This window comes from Bactrocera neohumeralis, chromosome 5 (genome assembly GCF_024586455.1).
Source record: "Bactrocera neohumeralis isolate Rockhampton chromosome 5, APGP_CSIRO_Bneo_wtdbg2-racon-allhic-juicebox.fasta_v2, whole genome shotgun sequence".
NCBI lineage: Eukaryota > Metazoa > Arthropoda > Insecta > Diptera > Tephritidae > Bactrocera > Bactrocera neohumeralis.
Genome location: NC_065922.1, coordinates 70,921,486 through 70,949,083, shown reverse-complemented (window position 1 = coordinate 70,949,083; position 27,598 = coordinate 70,921,486). Strand labels below are relative to the sequence as shown.

The 27,598-nt window shown below is 33.6% G+C and overlaps 1 protein-coding gene and 1 long non-coding RNA gene across 3 annotated transcripts in view; one reads left to right on the top strand and one right to left on the bottom strand.

Annotated features, from left to right (window-relative positions):
- Positions 1-1,670: 1,670 nt before the first annotated feature.
- The window catches only part of LOC126758785 (uncharacterized), a 154,701-nt gene continuing 128,773 nt past the window's right edge, over positions 1,671-27,598 (bottom strand). Inside the window, exons 4-5 of the long non-coding RNA XR_007666882.1 lie at positions 7,792-8,056; positions 1,671-2,310 (exon numbers count right to left, since the gene is read on the bottom strand). This is a non-coding gene — a long non-coding RNA (uncharacterized LOC126758785). The remainder of the gene's footprint in view (positions 2,311-7,791; positions 8,057-27,598) is intronic.
- On the top strand, positions 2,267-27,372 carry LOC126758772 (rabphilin-3A). 2 transcript variants are annotated; one of them, XM_050473151.1, is made up of 5 exons: positions 2,267-2,364; positions 2,555-3,112; positions 22,515-23,901; positions 23,983-24,197; positions 25,647-27,372. In XM_050473151.1, the coding sequence occupies exons 2-5, from the start codon at positions 3,033-3,035 to the stop codon at positions 25,948-25,950; spliced, it is 1,986 nt and encodes a 661-aa protein (XP_050329108.1). In that variant the 5' UTR covers positions 2,267-2,364; positions 2,555-3,032; the 3' UTR covers positions 25,951-27,372. The 2 variants fall into 2 exon arrangements, with proteins under 2 accessions (XP_050329108.1, XP_050329109.1); XM_050473152.1 differs by having other exon boundaries at positions 2,269-2,364; positions 2,704-3,112.

Here is a 27,598-nt window from a genome sequence, read left to right as displayed (position 1 = left end):
TGCTTTCATTGTTAGCGATAGCAGCATTTATGATTGCTATTGTTGTACATACATACATATAGAGATATATACTCATACATGCATAGTAACGTCCGTGTATGCTCTTAAAATCCACCCTCTACATTGAATGGTCGTCAAACTCTCCATCAAATTTGTCAGAGTTTGCCTTGTGTTCGTATAGCGAGTATAAGCTTGTTTTTGTGTAGACACCCCTTTAGCGCTATGCAGCTGAGTAATCAACTGTCGAAGCATTTACAAAGTGCTAAGGCGCCTTTAACAAGCTAAGCTAAGTGGACACGGTATGCCTTGAAATTATTAAATTGTCCGCTTTTAGGGAGACTTGCTCCGTAGGGGGTATTCACAGAGTTCAAACGCGTGGCGGTCTATTCTGTGAAACAGGTACATGACATGACAAGGACGTTAAGTCGTATTATTGTACTTTAAGACTTACTACTCAAACTATGGGGGTATTCGCAGGGTTGCTATTCTGACTGCAATTCTAATTTAATCTAAATCGGCTGACATGAATAAGTAGATTTATATGTGTATATATAACTGAAGGAAGATTTTTTTAATAAATAAATAAAAGAAAGCATATTTATAAAATTTAATGTACTTTAATAATGGATGATTAATTTTGAAAAGTTTCGGATACTCTTGATTACGTAGCCTATCTTCAGGGGAACTTCCGAAAGAAGAGGACTGGCGGTGAGAACGATAATTTAGCTCATAATTTTCTAAAATCTAAACACACAAAAAACGTTATTACAATGGTTGAGTATATACATATGTACATATATATATGTACTTACATATATGTATATGTATAATGATCGAAGGACTAGTCAGAATTTTGATTTAAACAAAAACAAAACGGCTTACGAAAATGAAAAGCATTTTTTATGCAAAAATTTACACTTCAGAATGGCTTAAGAAATCGAAATCGTATTTTTTCGACAAATATGTCTATGTAATCGATTTTTTTTAATTCACAAGTGAATATAACCCCTTAAGTTTACATTAATTTATTAAAAAGAATTATAATATTAATTTAGCTACTTTCAATTTTTAATCTCAACATTTCGAATTAATAAAAATAAATTTTAATTTTTTCGTAACAATTTTGGTATTAATAAATTTTAAACCGCCGTCTTTACCATTTTGTTTCAATTTTACATTATTTTTATTATTTTTGTTGTTTTTTTAGTATTGTGCTAAATATATTTTTGATTATGCATGTGAAATAAATAATCTAATTCAATATCTTCGCTTTTGTCTTTATTTTATATATTTTTTTTCAAACTAACATATTTGCAAGAAATTATTTTGATTGTTTATTACTTTTTGCATTATTACTATTAAATATATTTTATATTTTTTTTTAATATTTTCTATTAATTTTATACAAATATGTTTATAATTTATTTAATTAAATTTTGATTTGTTTTACATATAGTTTAAATATTTTCAATTAATTTTATTACAATATATGCACATACATACATGTATGTATGTACATATTTTATAATTTATATTTTTTTCTTTTTAATTTTTTTCATATATAATTATTTTATTTATTATTAATTTGTTTTAGATACACATGTACATATGTATGTACATGTTTAAATATTTTCATTTAATTTATTACAATACATTTTATAATTTATATATTTTTATTTTTAAAATTTTTGTATTATTAATTTTTTTTAATTATCGTTTATTCATTTATTTTTAATGCATTTGTATGTATGAAAATTTACATACAGATATTCTCTTCATTACACAGTGAACACGCCTTATCGTTTTTTTCTGTTATCTCTGCCTCCTGTTAGCCATTTTCGTAGCAGACACGAACGTGCTGTGCCCTCACGGCCGAACAGGCATGCAAGTGTACACAAACGTGTGTGTTTGTATGCATGGCGGATTTAGCTTGTGGGGTTGATAACGCACGCACACTAACACACACTTGCACGCTTTCATATACATACATACACATACAATACATTCGCCAACGTAGTGGGGTTTTCGGCACTGAGGCGATAGTGTTACATTACAGCGAATATTTCGTGTTGTTCTTGTTACGCTTGATATGCCTTGTTTTGTTGTTGCTTTTTATATGCCTTGTTTCGTTGTTGTTTTTGGTTGTTTTTTTTCTTTTTGTTGCGTTCAAGTGCGTTCGACTGTGCAACAGGCGAGTGTATCGTCGGCGGCTCAGACTAGCAGCACTCCAGACGCCGATTGTTTGGCTAAGCACTCAGTACATTGCCGTCGACTGAAGAGGGCGTATCGCAGGCGCCAAAGCACGGAAAACTGTGAAAAAGTGAAAGAAAACCAATTCGGCAAAAGTGGCAAAGAATAGGTGCTGTAAGTGGCTATAAAAACATTGTTTGTGCATATTTTAATTAAAAAACGGTGTGAAAGCAAGCAAAGAGCATGTAAATTAAAGAAAATTTGTGAAAAGAAATAAAAAAATTAGAAAGTGTGAATATTCAAATGCAAATTATTATTTTTATTATGTGCTAAATACGCATTAATTTGTGCAATTTGCATGTAGTTATATGCTTTTAGCATGCACCAGCTGTAGCTGCGCCGAAAAGTATGCAATATACACAACTGTATATGTGAGCACCAGTGTGGCTGTGAGTGCATGTTGCTAGCGAGACAACCACTTGTGAATATCGAAGTATTGTATGTATTTTCAAGGCGAAGCAGGCACAAAAGCAAAAACAACAACGCTAACGATAGCATGCCACACAACAGCAAATATCATAACAAAGTTTCTTGGAAATATTACAATAACAAAAAGTGAAATATACAGCACGCAGCATACGCCGTGTTATACACAACAAAAACAACAAGAAGCATAAGAAGCACATTGAAGGCGAGGTTTTAACTGACAACATTTAACAGTATTGCTAACAAACAACAAACACAATAGCCAAAAGCACTATTTCTCAGCGCCGCCAACACACCACCAGCAGGCTGTCAGTTATTTACACTGCCGTCGCCGTTGCTTATTTACAGTGCAGGAAATGGATTTTCAAAGCCACAACAACACCACCGGAAATAAGTTTGTCTGTCCCAGCGACAGACAATTGGCATTGAGAGCAAAGTAAGCAAACGTGCACACGCACAGATAGATCTTTTAATACACCTCACTAATTAATTATTAATAATTTTGCGGTTTTTAACTCGAAACGTGTCTGTGTTTAAGAGTTAAGAGTTGGTAATTACTTCCAATACGGACATTAAAAACAATTAGGTAGTCGAAAGTTGTAGCATATTCAAGTTTGGTTGGCTGATAACGTTACCCAGCGAACAATTGTTGCACAAAGCATTGAATTTTTGTTTTTTTTTAAAGAGTTGTTCTACAATTGCTGCTTGAGACTTTAATAAACTTTTGTGAAAAGAAGCTACAAATTAAACATTTAAAAAAAAATTTATGCTATAAAAATTATTATTTATAACTTCGACCGGTTAGTTTTTATGGCAGCTATATGCTATAGTGGTCTGATCAGAACAATTTTGTTGCTATGCTATCTTGGACAATAATCTGTGCAAAAGTTCGTGAAGATACTTTGTCAAATACAAACATTTTCTAAAAGGAGGTTAGTTTGATAGATCATTTTGTATGCTATATCCTATAGTGGTCTGATATCGACGGTTCCGACAAATGAGCAATAAAGCGCAATAATAGAAAAATATTATCGATAAATTATCGGACCGCTAATATCGAATTCATCTGAATTTGGTCCGATATCGGCGGTTCCGACAAATAAGCAGTATGGGTGCAATAAATTATATGTATAATAAGAAGATATTAGATAAATTTATCGATATGTTATCGGACCGCTAATATCGAATTTATCGGAATTAATCAAAAGTATGCAAAAAAACTTAAAAAATATTGCAAAATCAGGAGTTAAGAAATTATTACTGATGTTTGAACGAAATAATTGAATGCTTCGGAGAAAGACGTATAATAAAGCACAAGTAAAACGGGTTCGATCCGCAAAAATTATAATTTAACGATAATGTAACGATTAACAAAAATATCGTCAAAACTTATACTTTTAGGTTAATGCTTATAGTTTTTACATTAGAATTGGATTTTTTTTGGAGAAATTTTTTCTACTTTTCTCTAACAAAAACTACACTTTATCTAACCTGCTTACGACTTTCAGCGTAATTTATATTTTTGGGCCTTATCGTTTCAAAAATATTGGGATAATTTTTCAAAATTGATTTCATAAACGATTTTTGAACTCATAATCGATAACTAGAAAAAAATTCTAGTTGACTTATCGATATTTCTAAGCTGATAATGATATTTTTTTTCGATTCCCCAAGTAGAGATCGTCCCTTGGTAGCGATTTCAAATAACAAGGAGTATTTTTGTCATAAAAAAGCATATGTAAAGCCAAAACGCCGTTTTTAACGATCTTAAACCTGTGGAAACCCCAAATTTATGAGATAACATTAACCATCGATCATATTTTTTTCCTTCCCTTTTCGTAGTAATGTCTGATGCAACCTGCTTTTTGCGAACTCGCGTCACTCCCTAAGTATTTTAACATCATACTTCATGGCTGAGACTATGCTAGATTAATTCTCTATCACATTCGAGGCTTCGGGGTCCATTTGCAACTACTAATAAAAGAGAGCTCCAATATCTGCTGAAAGTAGCTCGAAAAAGCAATAAATTCTATAGTTTCGACGTCATTGAGTTACGCATTGTCGGTAGAGACGTGCTGTTTCGGTCACGTAATAGAGCTAAGCTTCAACACCACGAATCCGAGCTTATCCTTAAAACATCTTACTAAATAAACTAGTCTTTTATACTTTTAAGTTGGCAATTTACACAATATTGTGGGAGAAGATGCCATTTACCTTCTCATATCTCAAACACTTTGGCTTACGTGGTTTTATGACCATTATTTCGGTTAAAATGGTCATCGTGGGAATTTGGGGAATGCTTTTAACGTTAATTAAAAATAAACGAGCAGTGAAATTCCTTTGATTTTACGTTAGTTGTATGCCGTTATACACATACACCCGCACGTGTTTGCATATGTGGGCAACTGCATACAAACTTTTGCACTTTTGGGGACAATAATTCCATTAGACAGTAAGGCTGAGCACATAGTGCAGCGTAAAGAAATCGCTTGGGTTTTCCATAATGCTAAAAGTGAAGCAGAGATGCATAAAATTGAACAAAGAAAGGTCCTGGAACAAAGCGTGATCGCTTGAGTTAAGTAAAGACTACTTTAGTGATGAGTATAAATTAGTGTGATGAATAAAATATTAATTTTAAACAAAAGTGATCAAGTTTTCAACTGTATTTTATAAAGAAAATTTAAGTTTTGAAAGTTAACGGCTAAGGCTGAAGAAGTATCGTATCGTGAAACAAAGAAGTGAACTTAAGCTTTGAAAGCTCTTTCAATAACGGTTAAGGCTGAACACATAGTGAAGCAAAGATCATTGAATGAAGATCTATATGACGAAGCGAGAAGTAAATCGGTGTTGAAAATTAAGAAAAACAAAGCATACAGAAAAGTAATAAAGTTTTTAAAGCTATATTCCAAACTACTAAGGCTCACTAAGTACTGGAGTGAGGCTTGGGGAATAAGAGTAAATTAGCGAAGAACGTGGTGTTGTAAGTTATGAAAAACAAGAAAAAACGTTAACTTCGGTTGCACCGAAGCTAAATACCCTTCACAGGTGCATTTCTGTTAGTACCTATGTGTTCAGTTTGTATGGAAGCTATATGCTATAGTCAACCGATCTGATCAATTTCTTCGGAGATTACATTGTTGCTTTAGGAAATAATATATACTAAATTTCGTGAATATATCTTGTCAAATGTGAAAGTTGTCCATACAAGAACTTGATTCCGATCGTTCAGTTTGTAGGGCAGCTATATGCTATAGTTAACCGATCTGATCAATTTCTTCGGAGATTACATTGTTGCTTTAGGAAATAATATATACCAAATTTCGTGAATATATCTTGTCAAATGTGAAAGTTGTCCATACAAGCATTTGATTCCGATCATTCAGCTTGTATGGCAGCTATGTATATGTTATAGTGGTCCGATATCGGCCGTTCCGACAAATGAGCAGCTTCTTGAAGAGAAAATGACGTTTGCAAAATTTCAAAACGATATCTTAAAAACTGAGGGACTAGTTCGTATATATACAGACAGACAGACGGACGGACAGACAGACGGACACGGCTAAATCGACTCAGCTCGACATACTAATCATTTATATATATACTTTATAGGGTCTCCGACGATTCCTTCTGGGTGTTACAAACTTCTTGACAAACTTAATATACCCTGTTCAGGGTATAAAAAGATATATGTATATGTAACAAGTAAGCTTTCGAAGCTGTAAAACTAGACACTAAAACGGAGTACATAGTTATTTGAAGTGCATTTGCTAAAGTTGAGTTTATGTAATAGAATGAGCTGAAGAAAGAGAGAAAGTAAAGCATCTAGGTTGGTTAAAAGTAATAAAAATTACAACGTTTTTGTTTAGAAAGAAAAGTTAAGCTTTAAAGCTCTTACAAAAATTACTAAGGCTAGGTACATAGTGCAGCGAGACTACGCAAAGTACAATGCAAGAATGTTGAGAACAAAGTATAGTTCTAAAATGCTTTCATAAAAAATTTTTTTAAAGCAACAAAGTACTTAAATGATAAAACAAAAAAAAAAAAAATAACTACAGCTGCTACCGAAGCTTTAATGCCCCTCACAGATGCACCTTTTATAGTATAAAAGGGTATAAAAATATCTTTATCTTAATTTTGAACGTCAGTTTGTATAGCAGCTATATGCTACAATGGTGAAATATTAGCAATATGTACGTAAATTTTAGCGTTGCCTTGGAAAATAATCTATACCAAATTTGATGAAGATATCTGGTCAAATAAAAACGTTTCCCGTACAAGCACTTGATTTTGATGTATGGCAGCTATAGGCTCTAGTGTTCTGATATCGGCGAAAACTAAGCAACTAAAAATGAAATCAAAGTCAATATTCATAACGATTTCTCAAAAACTGAGGGATTAGTGCGCCTATATACAGACGGACAGACAGATGGACATGGCTAACTCGCTATATGTATATAATTTATATTTATGCATATTTCATAAGGTCATGACGCTTCCTTCTGGGTGCTCAAAACTTAGTGACAAATTTAAAACACCGTGTTCAAGGTATAAAAAATCTCAAAAAACTTTTAAACGCTGGCAGCGGCATTATTGTTATTCATCCTTCCGCAAACACTTCTTATTTGGTGCTACTAAAATATACTTATAGCTATAAACTGTCATAATATGTATGTACATATGTATGCACGTCAAAGCCACAAAGCATATCCGGCTGTCAGCGCATCACTGACGCGTATTGCCTATCTGCCTGCTTGGCTGTCGGCATGCACTCACAAAACGCTCGATTACACATTTGTATGCCGTTGTTTGCATTCACACTGTACTGTCAGTTGAACTGTCTGTCGTCAGCCGTCTGTCGTCATTTCAATACACATCATTTTGCACGTCATTTGCGGTATGGCGGTAGCGGCGCAAAAAAAAAAAAAACAAGAAAAAAACTAATAAACTTGTGAATTGAAAGGCGGTGTGTAGGGCAGCGGCAATAGTGAGGGGTGAGGCAATAGTGTTATAATGAATATTATCTGTGCAAGCGCAGCACAGCATTGCCACATAATTAAATCAAGTGTCCAAGCCACTTGGCTATGCGATATCGTTAGGAAAGTTCATTTCACTTACCCCGCTTCTCCTGCGCCGTGCTTCACTGATGTTTTCATTAAACAGTTTTTTTTCTGATGCGTTGTGTTTCTACTGTCGCTCACTTCACGTTGCACTACACTCAGCTTTCCTCGGGATATAAACGAGTGTATGGTGAAATTTTATTCCGCACGCACTTATAAACGTGTGCGCAAATATACGTGCTTACGTGCACGAATGTACATATGTTTGTAAGCGTGTACGGAAATCCACTGCTTAGCCGCAAATAAATACATTGCTCAGCGACCTGCGACAAATGAGAAGAAAAAAACAGTCTGTTATAAAATTATCGCACACTGAGAAATATATATTATTATTTCACAATTTGTTATAAAAAATTATTGCTAAAAAAATACATATATATATAATATATATATATTTCATGTCAGAAAAAATTTTACAAATATTTTCTTTCCGCTCCCAATTTAAAAACTCATTCCAAGTATGGCTCTGGGCTTCCACAGTAGTTACGGTTTAATATTGTAGCTGACTGTAATTGACTAAGTTGGAAGACCGAGCGAAACCTGGTCGGTTCCTTTCTCACAGCGGGATTGCCGGAAACTGTAAAGCCCATGAGCTTGTTAGAGCGGACACCCAATTTTATTAAGTAGGCAGCGAGACAGTACTCCGCTGTTCTCTGGCGTTGGTTCTATGGACTTCTCGTGAGCTCGGCAAGCCCCTGTCAACAACCAAAACTTGTATGGCTTCGAGATCCTTCCGGTTCAAAGTGAAACTCTAAGGATTTTCTAAATTACTTGTGCTTAGCAAGATTCTTCAAGCCGTTCGGAGATGGTATTCGTTATAGCTGGACACCATCCAAGAGGCTCACATGCGGTGAGGTTACATATTTGGTCGTACGCAAATTTATAAAGTTGTATGGAACAATTTAGGGTGGAATCATCTAGACAGTTTCTTCTCAGCTATTCTGTTTTTGTCAGACTGAGATATTGGTAGACAAACTTTCGACGAACCTGGCGAAGATACTGCGATCGGCCTTAACAAATTTGTGGTAAACTCAAAGCGTTTCGTCGACCTCTAAGGGTTTGGTAATTCATATCAGAGAGTTTTGGAAATCAGAAAGAACCAGAGTTCATAGCAATCTAAGTGGAATCCTATGTTTACGACAGATTTGTGTTCGGACAAGATAAAACAAAACAATTTTCTCCAAAATTATTTCAAGAGTAGCTGTTGTCCATCTTGGAACCAGCATTAACACCAAAAACAGTGTCAGCTTCGAAATCCAACCCAGAATAACTCTTGTCAAGAGCTGCTATCTTGGACTGCGTAGGCAATTGAGAAGTGAAGTCCTCTCTCGACGAACAAAGACCAAATTCTACAAGTCACTAATTATCCCCGTCCTGCTATATGATGCAGGGGCATGGACGATGATAACATCTGATGAGTCGGCGTTACGAGTTTTCCAGAGAAAGTTTATGCGGAAGATTTATGATCCTTTGCGTATTGGCAACGGCGAATGCCGCAGTCGATGGGACGATGAGCTGTAAGACTACATGTACATACATAGTTCAGCGAATTAAGAGGCAGCGGCTACGCTGACTAGGTCATGTCGTCCGAATTGCTGAAAACACTTCAGCTCTGAGAGTATTCGACCTAGTACCACCGAGGGAAGCAGAGGGAGAGGAAGACTTCCACTCCGTTGGGAAGACCAGGTGGAGAAGGACCTGGCTATACTTAGAATCTCCAATTGGCGTCAAACATAGAAAACGAAGAACGACTCGCGCTTTATTGTAAACTCAGCTATATCCGCGTAAGAAGAAGAAGAACGGGACAAAAGACCAAAAGAATCTGAGGATGGTAATTGTATACCGGACTTCAACGTAAGCCCACTTATTAATAGGTTTATCTTAATAGCTTAACGATAAGTGAACTTAGGTGAAGTACAACCGACCTCTTATAGATCCGGCGTCCACATGTTTTCAGGCAGTTCACTAAATTTGGATAACCTCTCAGCTTAACTAGGTGTAAGGCCGCTCTATCGAAATCACCGTAACAGGGCACTTAATTTTACTGAACTTATCTCAAAAATGCATTTAACGGCACATCATAAAATCCGTTGAACACACAAATACACTTATTTGTAATGCAAAAGGGCAATAATCAACACTGTACACGCAAATCCGCCACAATCTCACTTGACGTTTACTAAAACCGTTACATGCCCGCCTTTGTGCATTTGTAATTGTGATGGCTTGGACTTGTGAACGTAAATATTTATGATTGACATTTAGACGGAACATGCAGGGGGCGGTGAAGGGCGGTGATGATGCTTGCCTGTGCAATGAGTAGTCATCGCCAACGCCAGCGCCGGCCTAACAGACGCCAAACAAACAACAAACACGATTAAATACGCACATATTTGCCGAACACACACACATCTATGGTATGTATATATAAGCTGAAGTTACACACGCACACAAACGCATATAAAACTTAAATATGCATGTCGTTGGCACTGTCAATGCACTACCAAAGGCAATGACAGCGTGTTACATTAAATGGAGCGCAGCGTGGTGAGTAGGGCGGAGTGTGGTGAGCGCTGTATAATGAGGCTAAAGTAGTGGCTATTGGCTTACTCATTTGTGGTCGCTGACATACATACGCAGACATTTGCTAATGCCTATTAAAAATAGATTAGATTTATGAGCTCATCATAAATGCCATTGCATGCTGCGTTGGCGGCTGCAGCGCGAACTCGCTGCGACGTCGCATGCTGTGCCACAATGTGCGTGCTAATTAAGTTTTAATAACTTAATAAAATATTACTTTCTAATTGTTATAATTACTTTAGCTCGAATTCAAGTGCCAGCTGCTGGTCCAACAGCTTGGGCGCCCAAAAGACTGCTAGACTGATTTATGTGTTTGCGAATTAGTTGGTGTCGCGAAGGTCAAGTGATAAATTTGCTGTATATATATTAACAAAGTTTCGAGAGTTAATCAAGAGACAACTTAAATGTGCGTTGCTTTTGCTTCTCCACATGGCTTTTGTCATTTTGGCTTAGTCGGCAACCTTCGCAACTTTAATTTTGCCATTTCGTGCATATTTGAAGCCCCACAAGTCCTTCGCTGCTTTATTTCCACGCAGAGAAAGCTTCTGCTGCAGTCAGCATTGAAAACACACAGCACCTTGTGTATTCATACGGTTGACACAACCTTGTTTCTTGGAGTTTGATGCCTTGAACTTCGTAATTTTTTTGTACATGATGCTCATCGCTGGCGAAATGCGTACACTTTTCAAGGTCGTGTGAGCTAAGCTGAGACTCAGCTTACGCACAGAGGAAATGAGCGCATTGTTAGTAGGAAAAGCCGTCTCAGGCACTTCTTGGAATATAGAAATTACTGCAAGATATCCTTTTCTCTTTAAAACTGGTAGGTAGGTGACTATTACTTGATGAGTCGTAAGTTGTAGTACAGGTCTCAAGCAATATATACGCTAATGAAAATGTTTTTTAATAGCAAAACAATAGCTTAACTTATAAAATCAATTAGTCTTTGAGATGCGGTTTAAAATATGCAGAAATCTTCATGGGCTAATATGAAGAAGCCTAACAAAATGACAAGTTAAACATTAAAGAGGGCCAAAATCATATAAACGGAAAACATGCACCGAAGCTAGAATATGCTTCACAAATAAAAAAGGTTTCCATACAAGAACTTGATTTTCAGCGGTCAATTTGTATGACAGCTATATGCTATAGTGGTCCGATCTGAACATTTTGTTTGGATATTGTAGCGTTAACTTGAAAAATAATCTATGCTAAGTTTCGTGATGATATCTTGTCAGATAAAAATGTTGTCCATATAAAACTTGATTTTGAGCGGTCAGGTTGTATGCTAGAGTGGTAAGATTTCGTCCAAGCCTAATACATCCTGTTCAGCATATTATTACATTCAGGATATATTTAAACAAAATTAAAATTTCTGCAACATTTTCATGGGTGTTTTCGCATTTTTATGCCTTTTTCTACTACAACATCGAACGGAAGTCAATAAATGTGCTCACAAGCAGCGCTGGATGGCAAACATCACTTAAGTAGCAGCTTTTTTATACTTGCAGAAATATTAATGGTGCATAAAAAGTCAACGCAAGCATATAAAGATATGCAAAATTGATTAGGCAGACAATTTTTAATTTAAAAAAAAATTCAAGAAGTTTTTGTTTTTTTTTGCTTCCCTCGTGGGTCAAAAAATGCGTTTAAATATTATGATTGTTTTAAATAACATTTTTTTTTACAATTACATTAGGTGGGTCAAAAAATGCGTTTAAAATTTGATTGTTTTAAATAAATTTTTTTTCCTCGGATTGTTATACATAATTCAATGAAAAAAAAATCATTTTAAATAGCAAAGCTCATAGTCTTGTAGGGATTTTCTGCTCTACGAGAAAGATCTATATAATTTTTCAATTAAGTTAAGGACATTCATAATAAAAATTACAATTACATTAGGGTGGATCAAAAAATGCGTTTAAAATTTGATTGTTTTAAATAAAATTTTTTTCCTAGGATTGTTATAATTCAATGAAAAAAAAATCATTTTAAATAGCAAAGCTCATAGTCTTGTAGGGATTTTCTGCTCTACGAGAAAGATCTATATAATTTTTCGATTAAGTTAAGCGTTTACGAGATGATTAGCGTCAAAAATCAACGAAAAAATAAAAAGTACCAAACATAAAATTTAAAAACAAATAAAAAATAAGTGACATTTTTGTAGAGCTGTAAATATTCTACAAAACTAGGAGTTTTCCAATAATTTTTTTCGTTTAGTTATAAAATTCTTAAAAAAATTATTTTTTTCTTTAAAATAATCAAATCTTACCCGTTAATATCTTAAATTTACAAAAGAAACTTTGTCGACCTTTAATAAAGAACATTTAATTTACTACAAAATACACAAAACGAAATATTTTTTCAAGTTGGGGAAGCGAGATACAATTTTTTCTATGTGATAATAAGAAAAAAATAGAAAACCGTTAAGCGGAGGACCTCAAGTTACAATTAAGAGCTCTTACTTGGAGAGCCTTACTTAAAGGTCTCTATCAACCAATTTTTCAATGTCAAAGCGAAAAAAATCGTTTATTTTTTGAACCACCCTAAAGTACACACATATGTTTTGTTTTATATTTTCGCGTAGTTTCTAGGTGGAACATATGGCCTTCTTGTTAATAAATTTTTATTATAATACATATTTTTAATATCAATATTTTTCTATCTTACAATAAGAAAACAAAAGTAAACCGCTAATTTTGAAGCGAAAAAAACTTATGGCCCACCCTAAAGTACATATATTTTGTTAGTAAAAGTAAAAATTGTATTCTCTATGGACTTGTAGAAATATTCTAATATTCTGACTTGTAAATTAGAAATTACTAGAAGCAACGTATTCTTGAAGAAATAAAAAAAATGAAACAAGTAAAAAAATTTTAAAAGAATGTTTGTTATATTACTCTTTTTCTATTGTCATACGAATTCAAAACGGCTAAATCTGTAATAGTATGTTTACTTCTCACTTTTTGTTGGTTTCGAAAAATATTATTTATTGCCAGAGCGCCTTAAACTGTGCTACAAAATCGTTTGTAAAACTTTTAAATTGTTTACAATTTTTTTTTTACTTTTAATATTTCCAAAATCGCTTAAATTGCGCATTATTATATATTTATTGCGAAAATCTGTTTTATATATATTTTTATTGCCTTGTAACGCACTATTTTCGCTGTCATATTTTTTACCAGCTTCACCAAAAAAACTGCTTGCATGAGGTCATCTCATAATTTACGTATAATTGATGTTTATTGCTGCTTCCCATTATATGTACCTATGTATATGCTTGTATGCATATGTGTGTGTGTAACTTTCCTCTTGCATAGCATTCGCAGTATCAGTTGGGAACAACTGTTATATTTTATTCAACACTCGCAAACAAGCGCATAGTGGAATATGCAAGTATGTATGTATACATACATACATATGTATATGTATGTGTGTGCAGAAAGAGATAATACAATAATAACCTTGATTTTTGTCTGCAACGTTGCATACTTTGAAGGGCGAGCATTGCCGAAAGCATTCACATCAACACCACCTGGAGTAATTGACTGCTGCGCGCTCGTATTTTGTATGTCTGTGTATGTATATTTTGTGCATGAGAGCGTGTGCGCGAAGTGATGGAAAAGTTCGAGGTTGCTAACAGCTGTTGCGTTGCCAAGGTAAGAGATGGCAAGGCGGAAGTGAAATAAACACAAATACAGTTTCTGCGAAGGTGTATCATTAATTACGTATGCATATGTATATGAATGTATGTACAAAAGTAAGTTTTTTTCGAAAGCTGTGCTCAACGTTGACTGCAATTCAAGTATGAAGTAGTAGAAACGAATTTCATACACTCAGCTGACCTGCGGTTATCGGCGTGAGCTTCACCTTAGCAAAATATGCCGCTTAGTATGTTTTTTATTGTAAAATTAAAAATTATACAACAAATGTGTATCTTAGCAATTAATAAAAATATTAGTTGATAATTTGTATATATTCATATCTAAAACTGCTTCAGAAAAAATGGCCCTCTATTCACCTCATTGCTTATTTTCCAACTCAGTAATTTTTAATTTTTACCACACTTAATATTATTAAAAAAAAATCTAACATTTTAATGAATTCTTTGAAATTTACTTGCTGCTCTGTTTAACAGGCGAACCGCGCTTGCGGTAGTGAAGCATGAGCAATGGTGATGAAGGTGCTGGCACCTTGTTAGTCTCCCTTATCACGTTATGCAAATATAACAGTACGTTAATCAGTATTCAGCAAAGTTCGCAAATCAACATATGGACATTTGTTCAACGGTGTATGTATTTGTGTGTATTTTGTTGTGTATTTGAAGGCCACTTGTGGCTTTTTTTAGAAATATAATCATAAATTATATGCAAAATTAGATTACTTTTCCATGAAAAAATCATAATTCGTTAGCTGAGTAATGAGAAAAATGTTATGCTGCTACGAACTTCTCTTTACTATAATTTAACCAAATATTTTTTGGAAAAATACTAAAAAAAAAATTAAATTAATAATTGAAGTGCTAGTTAACAATTTGAATGTATATGTACATAACCCCAACTGTTTCGATCTCATGATTTTTTAGATCTTAAATGATACTTATAATCTATAATCTATGAAAAAGGATCAGTTTCTTTTTACTTTCGAACGGCTTACTAGAACGGTATTCGACCTCACAACATAACTATCGGTAACCTGCTACTGTCACCATTTATAGGTTATGTAAGGTCAAAATTTTATTTAAAATTTTAAGTTTCATCCCAGAATTTATATTAAAAATTGTCAAAATATAAACTGGAAAAACATTTCATTCAAATCGGTATTTGGGATTAAACATCTTTTTCAATTCGGTATTTCTTATAAGAAATTTTAAAATTATTTGTAATTAAGATTTTCAGAATTAAAAAAAATGCACTTTTCCGAACAATTCACAAAGTTTGCTTTTATATCAATCGCATTTTTCCAAAAATATCGACACGTTACTTCAACACAGAAGTTTCTACAATCCACTCCTAAAGGTAGGCAACGATTTTTTTGTATAGAACGAATTTTGGAAGCGATTAAGATAAAAGTGATAAGAATGAGATCGACGGTGAAAATAGGCTATTGAGGGAGGGGGGAGGTAATTTATTTCTTTTAAAAATTATTTTCTCTGTGAATTCTAATTTATAAATACAAAAAATGCGATTTTCTCTCCATATCATATCTTATATGTATATAAAGGTTCTACTTATCAATTAAAGCGAATTTTCTGCATTTCGCTCCTAGAGGTAGGCAACGAATTCTATTGTGTACATACATATGTATCTGGGGAATCTCTAGAATAGATTAATGTGAAAGGAACAGGTTTGGGATCGATGGAGAATGTGGATACCAATAAATTTACCCATCTTTGAATTAAAATTTAAAAACGTAAGAAAATCGTATATAGTATATACATACGAGGCCTTGTTAATTAAAACGATTACTAGATCTTGACAACACTCTTATAAAAGAACACTCCAGCTCTGAGAGTTTTCGATACAGTACCCGTCGGGTGAAGCAGAGGAAGAGGAAGACCTACACTATGTTGGAAAGATCAGGTTACACTTGGAATCTCCATTTGGCGCTAAACAACGAAAAGGAAGAACGACTGGAGCGCTGTTGTAAACTCGGATATAACCGGTGTATAGGCCAATAAAGAAGCAGATCTTGACAACTCCCTATTTTAAAGTGGCCTGAATCTACAGCTGATCTTATCTCCGCCAATTGCAAAACAAATTGGCAACTTCTTTAACTTAACCTTACTATGTCAGGGGAAGTCAACACCTTGCTGAGCGGAGATAATCTTGTTCCTAGACCAGCAGTTTGATTGTAATGTCAATAAAAATTTTAGATTTTGTTGGAGACACAAAAAAATTTGCATATTAGCAACAATAAATTATCTTTTAATATCTGCAACCTTTTCACATTTTATTGAATTACTTGTAAAATCTCCGCAGATTTAGTATCTCAATAAATATTTAATTTAACTAAATATTCACGCGAAACGCTGATCATATTTTTTATAGTCCATGTAACCCTTTTCGCCCACGCATAGTAAAGTTTTCTGCACCTTTGACCAATTTTACAGATTTTTTTTCTGATTTAAAAATGTATGGAACAATTGCACGGGGAAAGCCCAATAAACCAAAAACAACAACGAACAAGTAGCAAAAAGGTTTTAGGGTAAATACGGAAATAGCAACATACATATGTATGTACAAATATACAAGTATTGTTATGTGTGTTTGTGTATGAGAATTGAGGTGGAAGCTTTTGAGTGCAAACAAGCGCAAAGAATTGCGAAAAACAGCGAAAAAATATAATGAAACGTCCAGTAGCCGCATATACATATGTACATATAGACACTAGGGTGTTTGTTATTTCTCAAAATTTTTTTTTGGTTTTTGCAAAGGCCCACTGAGATTTCAGTTGTTGCCCCCAAAAACAAACAAGCGCTTTTTTCGACTTAAACCATATACCGTTACCCTTATAAATACATATGTATGTATGTATATTACATAGGATTTTTTAATATTTTTTACTTAGTAAGTAAATAAATCTTTCACGAATATTGGAAACCATGCATTAAAAAATAATTAAATTTAATTTTTAATCCACATTTTTTGAATATAAAAATTTGCAACCCTGTCTATATCTTTGAAAGAATTTTTCGTTCTACGAAATAGGCTCAAACGATTTCTTTCATTAAAACTTTTCTTTAAAAGTTATGCGTAGTTAATTTATACAAGTGATTTATACATACTGTGTTACTCATACGACATGGTGTACTATCAGAATACAGTAAAAGGGAAATAACGAGTTTGTTTGCGTTGGGATTTACAAAAAACAAGTTAACTTGTGAAATAGCGAACACCCTAATGCACATAACAATACATTGTACATATATATATACTACATACTACATATATCGATATGTCAATATGTACATGAGTACGTGCGTGGTTGCCAAAAGATTGTGTTGATTGCTTTGCTTGCCTCTAAGCACACACATTTGTTTGCTTTTTTCGCAACATTTTTTTATGAAAAAACCCACTAAATGTCAAACAAGCAACGGTCGTTTACACTCACTGTCAAAACGGGCGCAAAATGGGTAACGACAAATATGACAGATATGGAAAAAATTAAAAAAAAAACAAAGAAAGTGATGTTGCCAAGCAAATATCAAAGTGGAATCGGTGTAGCCCAGCAGCGTTGCAAAACAAGCAAATAAACGCACAAACATATAAGCGAATAAATAACATAGCGATGAAAAATGCTTCTCCACCATTAAGAAGAAAGCAGGCGCGAAGAAAAAGAAAAAAGTGAAAAGCACTAAATAAACTTTGCAAAGTAGCAAATTGCTAACCAGCCAGATAAAAGTTATTTCTAAAGTTTTTTGTTCTATTCTTTTGAATGCACGTTTTTGTATTTGCATTTACATACTTTCTTCTCGGCCCCGGCTAGTAAATAAACAGCTTGTCAAGTAAGCGGATTGAAGTAAGAAAATTCAAATAAAGCGCTAAAAGGTGTAAATGTGAAATGGGCGTATAATGAAGTGCACAGTGGCGGCTGCGGTGGGGTGCTGTGGGAGTGAAGTTTACATTTTCATTTACTGTCTGTTTGCTGAGAGTGGTTTTGGCGAGTAAATATTTGTGTGCGTTTGCCACAGGGGGACGAGTGTTGCTAACGATGAGACAAAAAGAAAAAAACATTGCAGCGCGGCTAATAAAGGTGCCAAAATAGGATAGGTGTTCGACAGAAATAATATTAAATAAATATACATATGTAATTAACAAGTTCGGTAAAAAGGTAAAGTTTCTAACTAATTTGTATTATTTGAATAATTATTTCATTATTATAGATTTTTTTTGCAACAATAAAAATATGTTTTCTTAAAACATTAAATTGCATTTGCAAATGTAATATTATATGGCCTCATTTTCGTAATTTGAAAAAATTACTTTTATAAAAAAATATTTTTAATAGAGATTAAAATTTTAGCAATATTAATGTACATATTTTAAATTATATAAAAAATATTTTTTTTTTTTGAATTTTTTATTTTTATAAATAATTTTATTTTAGAAATGATGTAAAAAATATTTTTTGGAGTTTTTATACAAAATATTATTTTAGAATTTTAATTTTTAAAAACTATTTAATTTTTGTAGTTTTTTTAATTAATTCATAAATATTGTTTAATTATTTTATTTTTAAGTTTTCTAGTGTTACAAAAAAATTTATTTATTCCATTAATGTGTAAGGGTGTACGATTATGTTCTGACAGATGTTTTCTTATTAAATTATTTATTTTAAATTATATAAAAAATATTTTTTTTGAATTTTTTATTTTATTAAATAATTTTATTTTAGAATTTATATAAAAAATATTTTTTTGGAATTAGAGTTCTTATACAAAATATTATTTTAGAATTTTAATTTTTAAAAAGTATTTTTTTATAATTTTTTTTTAATTAATTTATAAATATTTTTCAATTATTTTTAAGTTTTAGTATTACAAAAAAATATTTAGCTCAAAGCCATTTCATGGATGAAATGTGTAAGGGTGTACGATTATGCTGTGACAGATGTTTTCTTTTTCACAAGCCACTGCGTATACGCAACCTCTATATATTCATTAAGTGGTAGAACTTTATATTAATTTTTTGAATAATTAGAGGCAAACAAAATATTTTTAATTTTATAATTCTATTTTATTTTTTCTTTTAATTTAATTGAATTAAGAATATTTTGAAAATGGTGCGAAGCAAGATTTTTTGTGTGTACACTGCGTATACGTAACCTATCTTATTTATACTATGTATTCGTGGGTTGACTAATAGAAGTGCATAACTAGAGTTTTCTATAATTTTAATCTTGAAGATTTAAAACCTTGTAATTTAATAATAAAAATTAAAATTTTTATAAATTTTTGTTTCAGTTATCTTATACCTGCACTGCTCAAGAGAAAAAAAAAATATTTATGACAAAAATTTCAAATAATTATGCCATTAACTTACTCCCAATGAGAGTTTTCTTCTATTAATAAATTTATCAATATGCTTTATGTTATTAAATTTTCATTACTTTTCAAAAATGAAACATGTACTATATTTTCTGCCAAAAATTTTATTCAAATACTATCAGACGTATTTTACAATGTGATTTATATTAGAGGGTGAAAATGTTATTTGAATGGTGATACATACGTATGTACATATGTACATATGTATGTATGTATGTTCTCACAAAGTAAAAACATTTGAGTGAATTACTCTTTTCCATTAAGTAATATTAAGTTTTTAGATATTTTTTAAATATTTATAAAATATATTATGTTTTATATTTGTTTGATAGAAATGGAAAAAATTTTATTTTATTTTACGCACTAATCTTTTCAAGAAAATATTATAGATTTATTAAAATAAGGATTAGCCGAGTCCAACCGTGTATTAAATACGGGACACTTTCCTTCTTTGAAAAAAAGGAGTGATTTCCACAATGGTCGCCTCATGTGTGCGATAGAAAACAAAGAAATAACCTAAAAATTATTTCCCACCCAACCGGCAGCCGTTCAAATCAATAAAAATGGGTTCACTACCTTGGTTTTCTTGAACTAATTTCAGAAGTCCCTCACAATTCCACAGTATTTTTTTTTCTTTTTCAGAACATAATCAATAACTTTATATACATATGTATATGTACATAAAAAAATAAAAAAAATATTAAAAAATCAAATAACAAAATGTTCAATATTAATGTTCGTGTATACCAGGTTGCACAACGGCGTCATAAAGTTGGTCATTAACATAAGGGTTAATCAAATTTTAGTTATTTGTTATGTATACAATAAAGTCAGTGTTATTGAACATTCTCATTTCACTTATGCGGCTTTTAATCAAATATTTAAGCTCCTTTTTGTTTGCATCACACATTTTAATTCTAAGCTAAGCTTCGTTTTTTCATTTCATTTTGATTTGTTTGTTTTGTTAAGTTCTCCCTGCAGGCCTGAATTGTAAAGCGCCGTCACTCATCAACACATTTCATTGAGTAATAAGTGACAGCAACAATAAAGGAAACGGTATAAAGTAAACGACACGTCGGCAATCACATTTTGCCTGCGGTAGCGTTTATATTATACAAAATAAAAAAAGTAATTGAATGCGAAAATATGTTGAAAACGTGTTTGCACTCGTGCTACTCTTCACACAAGCAATAAAATAAGCACAGACACAATAACCACTACGGTCGTAAGTTAGATAGCCAAGCTCATGGCACTCATACAAACAACTGATATATCACACGCCGGCAGACATTACGGCCATGCATGTGGTTAAGCCGAATGCCAAGCCATTAACCTCGCAAGATACACACATACTTACGTATTTACATATGAACTTTAAAAGGACCAACTTACATACTATACATACATATGTACATGCATAAAGTTTTCGTTGGCCTTACCTGCTGTCTGTCGTTGACTCTCAACTTGTATAAGCAAGCAAGAAAACAAATCGTGCTCGTGCGATAAACAAGTAGATATGCAAATAAATGAAAACCACAAACACTAACATAAGCAAAAACAAACAAATAAATACAAAGCTTCGCATGAGAACTTAGCTTCTTTACTTTTAGTGTGCTCTTCTTTGTTTTTTGTTGAGTCATGCAGTCGACTGCGCAGCGCAGTCACAGTGCAGGGAAGCGCTGCCGCTGTGAGGTTTGTTTAATGAGCACAAGCCTGCCATTGATGATATGATGGGGAAATGACGTGAATAACGGCACAACAGGTTAGGGGTGGCTTCGAAAATAATAAAAAAAAACTTTTGACGTGTGGAGGGCTCTTAGACATATGCATAAACATTTTTGGCTTACATATTTGCGTATTTCAGGTTTCTTTTATTTCCTTTGGTTTGTTCTACACTACTTGCGGTGTTTATTTTTGTCATGACGCTTCAGGAAATTAGTCATATGTAATTAAGTATTTTTGTGCTGATTGCCATGAACTTGGCACATGACTGTGTTATAAGAATCAGGTAAATGGCGTGGAAACGTGTTTGTTGTACGTATTAAGTACGTATATACATAGTATGTATGTATATATTTACATACATAGGTATAGTTTGAGCTCACAATCAGGGGTGATGAAATATAATGCCTACACGGTGCTCAATTGAAATTGTATACACTATTGTGAAATTTGTTAGAAAATTGTGACTACACATACATATGTACATATACATATGTATGCATACATATTTGTACAGTTGTTTGACCGAGTTTTTTTATTACGCAATTTTTGTTATACTAAAAATGTCGGACTTTACAATTTCGTGCGAAGCCTTATCAGGAAAACAATAATCTTCAATGTTCAGTATTGCGTGTCGAAGCACAGCATCTGTTAGAATATACATTAATGTTGTATAAAATTTCGCCCCTAGGCCTTGGACATGAACAAGGTACATAATCACAACAAAACTACATAAGCAAGTATAACATGGTAAATTCATTCACACAGAGTGACAAAGAAAAAAAAAGATAATTGAACTTATAATTATAATTATATTATATATTGGTGCTTTGATAATAATTTTTTATTTAATTTTTAATTAATTTTTATTTTTATTTCGAATAAGAAATTTGATGATTTTCTGTCACATGAAGGCTTTTACAATTTGAGATTTTAAACCGGCCGAAGAGATGCGCTTTATATAACTAATTTTGCAGTTACTCGAAAGAATTTCGCGAACTTTGCTTTGAAAATAAATATTTATTTGTTAAATTTGTAAAGAAAAAAAATTAAAAATCAAAAATCTAGTTAAAACTAGTTGTTTAGAATTTTTCACATGAGTTTTGAGAAAAAAGATATAAACAAGAAAGTTGTAGATTTTTCTATTACCTACAACTTCGTCAGTTAACTTTTTCTGAAAATTTAGCAAACCCTTTTTACACTTAAAAACTCAATCGCTCCTACTAACGGTTTTCAGAACGTCCGTAAATTATATTTTCTCTTGATTTTTGTTATATTCTCTTCCTTTTCCATTGGATGTTAACCAAAAATTTTTTCACTTATTACCATTTCGAAGGCTTTAATCTTTCTCTCCCACTATTCCTCTATAGATTACGCGCTGGATGGAGCAGCTCCAAGACCAACGAACCGCTTCGGCCCGATGAGCAAGCCGCTATTATTTCCGTTATACGCCGCAATGAGGAAATCGAGACCGCCGAGCGGCAACGCGTTGGTCGACTTGTTGAACGTGTGGAGAAAATTAAACAACGCGCCGTCGAAGGTGGTCCAAATTGTTGTCGGCTCTGCGGTGACACCTTTGGGCTGCTGCGTTCGACGCGCATCATTTGTGAGGACTGCAAGAAATCGGTGTGTGCAAAATGTAGCGTCGACATTAATATACGCTATCATACCAGTGATCGCACGCGCGAAATATGGTTGTGCCGCATCTGCTCGGAGACACGCGAAATGTGGAAAAAGTCGGGCGCATGGTTTTTCAAAGGGCTTCCCAATTATGACGCACCCAGCAGCACTAATTCGACACCCACACACCAGTCAGCAAGTGGCGGCGCCATGTCTGATGTGTTGCTGCCGCCGCGTGGCGCACAAAGCTGCAACAATACGCCCACACGCAATGTGCGCGTTAAGAAGCTGACAATACATGTGGACGATAGCAGTAGTTCGGAAGAGGATACAAACGGTGGCGGCGGCGGTGGTGGTGATGTTGTGGATGGCGCCATCAGCGCTGTGTGTGTTGCAGCGCCGTTGACAACAGCACGCACACCGAACAGAAATTCCTTCAACGCTGATGTCTCACCACCAGCGGCGACGCGTATGCAACGTGAGGATAGTTTTCGTCTGCGTACTTTCGGCTCCATACGCAGTTTCATTGATAGCGGTGAGCGCAAACTTTCCAATTCTTTTTTCGCCAATCGTCAGTCATCGCGTACAGAAAGTAGTCAACAGGACTATGATACCATATCAACGGCATCGACTGTCACTTCGGTGAACAATAGACGTGAGAGCAATTGTAATTATACGCGTCGCAGTTCCGTCTCGTCATCTTGGTCGATCAGCGGCGAAAGTTCATCGGGCAATTCGGCGAACACGAGCAATCATGTGCCCAATCACAATCAAGTAAATTTGCACTGTCGCGAGTTGCTCGGTTGGCTCGAGGTGGCGGTTAGCTATCGTGAGAGCGTACATAGTTTAGACTGCGTTATGGTAAGAGCGCGCGATCTGCCTGCTATGGATGCGGCTGGTTTAACGGATCCCTATTGTAAGGTGAACCTCGTGACGCCCGATGGTATGACCAAGTATTCGCGTTGGTTGCGTACCAAAACTGTGCATAAGACTCGCAACCCTGAATTTAATGAAACTTTGCAATTTGTGGGCGTCGAACCGGAGGAACTAGGCGGTTCGTCGCTGTATGTTGCGATATTCGATGACGATAAGTATGGACACGACTACTTGGGAGGCGCTAAAATTTCGCTCTCGCCGGTAAGTTGACAGTAAAGAGTAGTAGTTAATAGGCGGAGAATTTAATAATTATTGGTTTTACATATTTTTTCTAAAACGCAGGTGCACAATACTAATCAATATCGCATATCTGTGCCGTTGGGTGGCGAGGATCGGTTTAGCAATGAAGCGGAAATGTCACAGGAGTGGCCGCATGGCAAAATTCTAATATCACTATGCTATAACACAAAGCGACGTGCTTTGGTGGTGAATGTAAAGCAGTGCATTAATTTGATACCGATGGACAACAATGGCAGCTCGGATCCATTTGTTAAGCTGTAAGTGTGAACCTTTTATACCCTGAATAGTGAATATTTTCGGCCCTATTACCGTTGTCGTTATGATTTTAAAAGGAAATAAGATCGCCTATGTGGCATTCCCGTTGGCGTTATCGCCATTTATCGCAAATAAATGGGTATTTCCCATTTTGAAACGAGTATAGTAACGACGAGAGCGATATAGAAACGAGCGTGAATATTTGAAGCTTTCACTTCAGTTACCATACTTTCTTAATTTTAATTTAAGGGGAGAAATACCTTTAGAATTTTCAAAAAATTTAACAAAAATTTTTCGCTCTAATTAATTGAAAAACTATTCAAAAATATAGTCCCAAAGTTTCATTGGTTTACTCCGAATATTTTCGAAGAAATAGGCTCTAGAACCATTGCACTTCACGCTGCAGTCTATACAACCAGAGAACTTTGAGGCTCGTTTCCTCGAAACTAACTTTTGTCATCCGGCCGTCAAAATTGCGAGCGAATTATTTAACCAATTTACTTGAACTAAAGCGTATTTTATAGACAATTTTATACTCAAGTGCGTGATAGAGCCTTTTCTGAGAAAAATGATTGACAGTTGTTTAAGTATTTTGATCTCGAAAAATACAGGCAAAAATGCCACTTTTTACAAAATCCTGGCCTCCGTGACCATATAAAGTATATATATGTACATGTATATGTACATATACATATTTGACAGTCTGTCCATCTGTATATAAGCGAACTAGTCCAACAGTGTTTTGAGATTTCTCTCTGAAATTTTGCACACGATTTTATCTTTCCACGAAGATGGCAATTTGTCGGAATCGTCGATATCGGGCCACTATAGTGTATAGCTGCCATACAACCTGACCTATTGAAGTCATGTTCTTGTGTGGAAAACTTTTTTATTTGACAAGATAAAATTGATTTTGCCGAAAAAACCATTTCTTCTGTTTTTTGTCCTGTTTACTTTGGAACGCACCTTGTATAACATATAGCTGCCTTACAAACTAAATCCAGAAAATATTTTTATACCCTTTTATGCCATAAAAAAAGCACGTGTGAAGGGTATTATAGCTGCAGTGTAGCCGAAGATAGTGTTTTTTAATTTATTTGTACTTTTTCTTTTAGCTCAACTCAATTTATATGAAAACCAAAATATCGTTTAACTTCAACAACTTCCCAAAATATGCTAATTAGTTAGATAAGCTTTTGAAAACTTTTTACGCGTTTAAATAGCGCTCTACATACATACATACATACAAGTACTAAACATATGTACAAAAATACATGTACTCTATATACTTATGTACGTATGCACATACATACATATGTTATTATAAAAGCCTTCTGCTCTTTTGGAAAATATGTCATGTTTATTTGCATATTCATATCCATTCAATTTGCACTCTGCTAATTGCAACTGAGCGCTTCATTAAACTAAAAATTTCTTTTTTTTTCATTTAGACAACTGAAACCTGATTCTCATAAGAATAAAAAATACAAAACCGGTGTCAAATGGCGCACATTAAATCCAATATATCGCGAAGAATTCTATTTCGAATCCAGTCCACATGATCTGAATAAACAAACGTTATATATAACCGTTTGGGATAAAGACATTGGCAAGAGCAATGATTTTCTGGGCAGTTTGGTAATCGGCTACAATAGCAAGGGCGAACGTTTGCAGCAGTGGCTGGATTGCATAAAATTGCCGGATCACTTTCACGAGAAATGGCATTGTTTGTCAGGGGAACACCCAACGCATTAATCAAATGAGTGACGGAGCGTATTGAAATTTATAAAAAAAAAAATTAACACTTATAATAAAATTATAAAAAAAAACCTGACCAGGGTTGCGAATTTTTTAATTAAACATTTTTGAATTTAAAATTAGATTTTTGTCGGATCCGAATTAAACATTTTTTATCGAATTTTTTTAATTAATTAATTAAAAATATTTTTTCGAATTTTTTTTAAATTCCAATTTTGGCAACTTTATTGCAGAAGAGTAATACAAATTAAATCGCTTCAATGTGCAAGTTTGTCAGCCACTTTTCTGCGTATAGGCACGAAGTACACCATCGTGCAAAAATATTAATTCGAAAACAATTATTTTTATTACAAACTTGGGATTAACTTTTTGTTATTTTTCAATCCAGTATTTGGGTTTAGAAATACTAAATTTATTTTAATTAAAGTTTTCGGAATTACAAAATAAAAATTTCCAATCCTGGACCTGACACAAGCATTATATAATGTTATGATTGTAAAAATATAAATATGCATTTGGCTCGAAGTGCAATGCATTTATATTTATATATGTATAGTTACATATGCATTATACATATATACATACATACATGCATATGCAGATGTATGTATGTATGTACATATGTAATCCACCCACAGAAATTGTTGCCAAAATTTTTAAACTAAAAATTACGTATGTATATTAATTTATTTTGTTATACAAACTGCTACACAAACTCTTACATAAGTTATTTACTACATATCGTCACCTGAAATGCAAAATAACGTATCATCAAAAAATTCGAAATTGAGTGTCTTATTGATTACGCTTCACTACTTCAAATTACATACATAATATTACATATGTATGTTCAACATTTTCAGGTACTGCGGTCAGATATAAACCAGTTTTAACCAATATTAAAATTTTGTTTCACTCATGTTCCATTTTATTTCGTGTTTCATTCATGCCACTGTAAATTTCCGAAAATGTTGTTACGTTATTTTGCATTTCAGGTGACGATATATACATACATATGTATGTATATGCATTTAATAAATAACGTGCTGTAAATACTTACATGCACACACATGTTTGAAGGTACTTGGACATGTCTTTGCTTGTCACCTGTATCATCCGCAACGGCATCGTCGACCCTCCTTATTCAGCATATTTATTACCCCAATTTTGCTGCATTATATTTTATAGTATGTACTATAAATTGTTTTTAAGTGTCCTTAAATGGGTTAAATAAGCATCAATCAAACACACACACACACACGAAATATATTTTTAAATAGCATTAAGCATATAAAAATAAAACACGAACTGTAACTGCTATGTAAGCGAACGCGTATGCATTAATACACACAATTACTTTGTTTAATACAAAAAAATTTTGCTGGAATAAAATATGAGAACTTGATACGATAAAATTAATATCGAATAACTTTTATTTTTATTTTTAGCAAACGATACATGAGTTTTTATTATTAATGGTTTATCTTGGCTTTGAATTGTCACTTATTTATGAATGTTTACTGAAGTTGCGTTTAATAAGCACATATTACAGAGAACATTCTCTGCGCGTTAACGCTGCACACGTTACAGAGAACGCGCTCTCTGCACGTTGGCGGTACAGTTATTTATGAATATTATATTATTG

Bases quoted from the DNA above. Each gene is read 5' to 3' on its own strand.
- LOC126758772 (XM_050473151.1), top strand. From the start codon at position 3,033: ATGGATTTTCAAAGCCACAACAACACCACCGGAAATAAGTTTGTCTGT. The intron at 3,113-22,514 runs GTAAGCAAACGT...ATTCCTCTATAG, and splicing joins CAATTGGCATTGAGAGCAAA to ATTACGCGCTGGATGGAGCA. The intron at 23,902-23,982 runs GTAAGTTGACAG...TCTAAAACGCAG, and splicing joins CTAAAATTTCGCTCTCGCCG to GTGCACAATACTAATCAATA.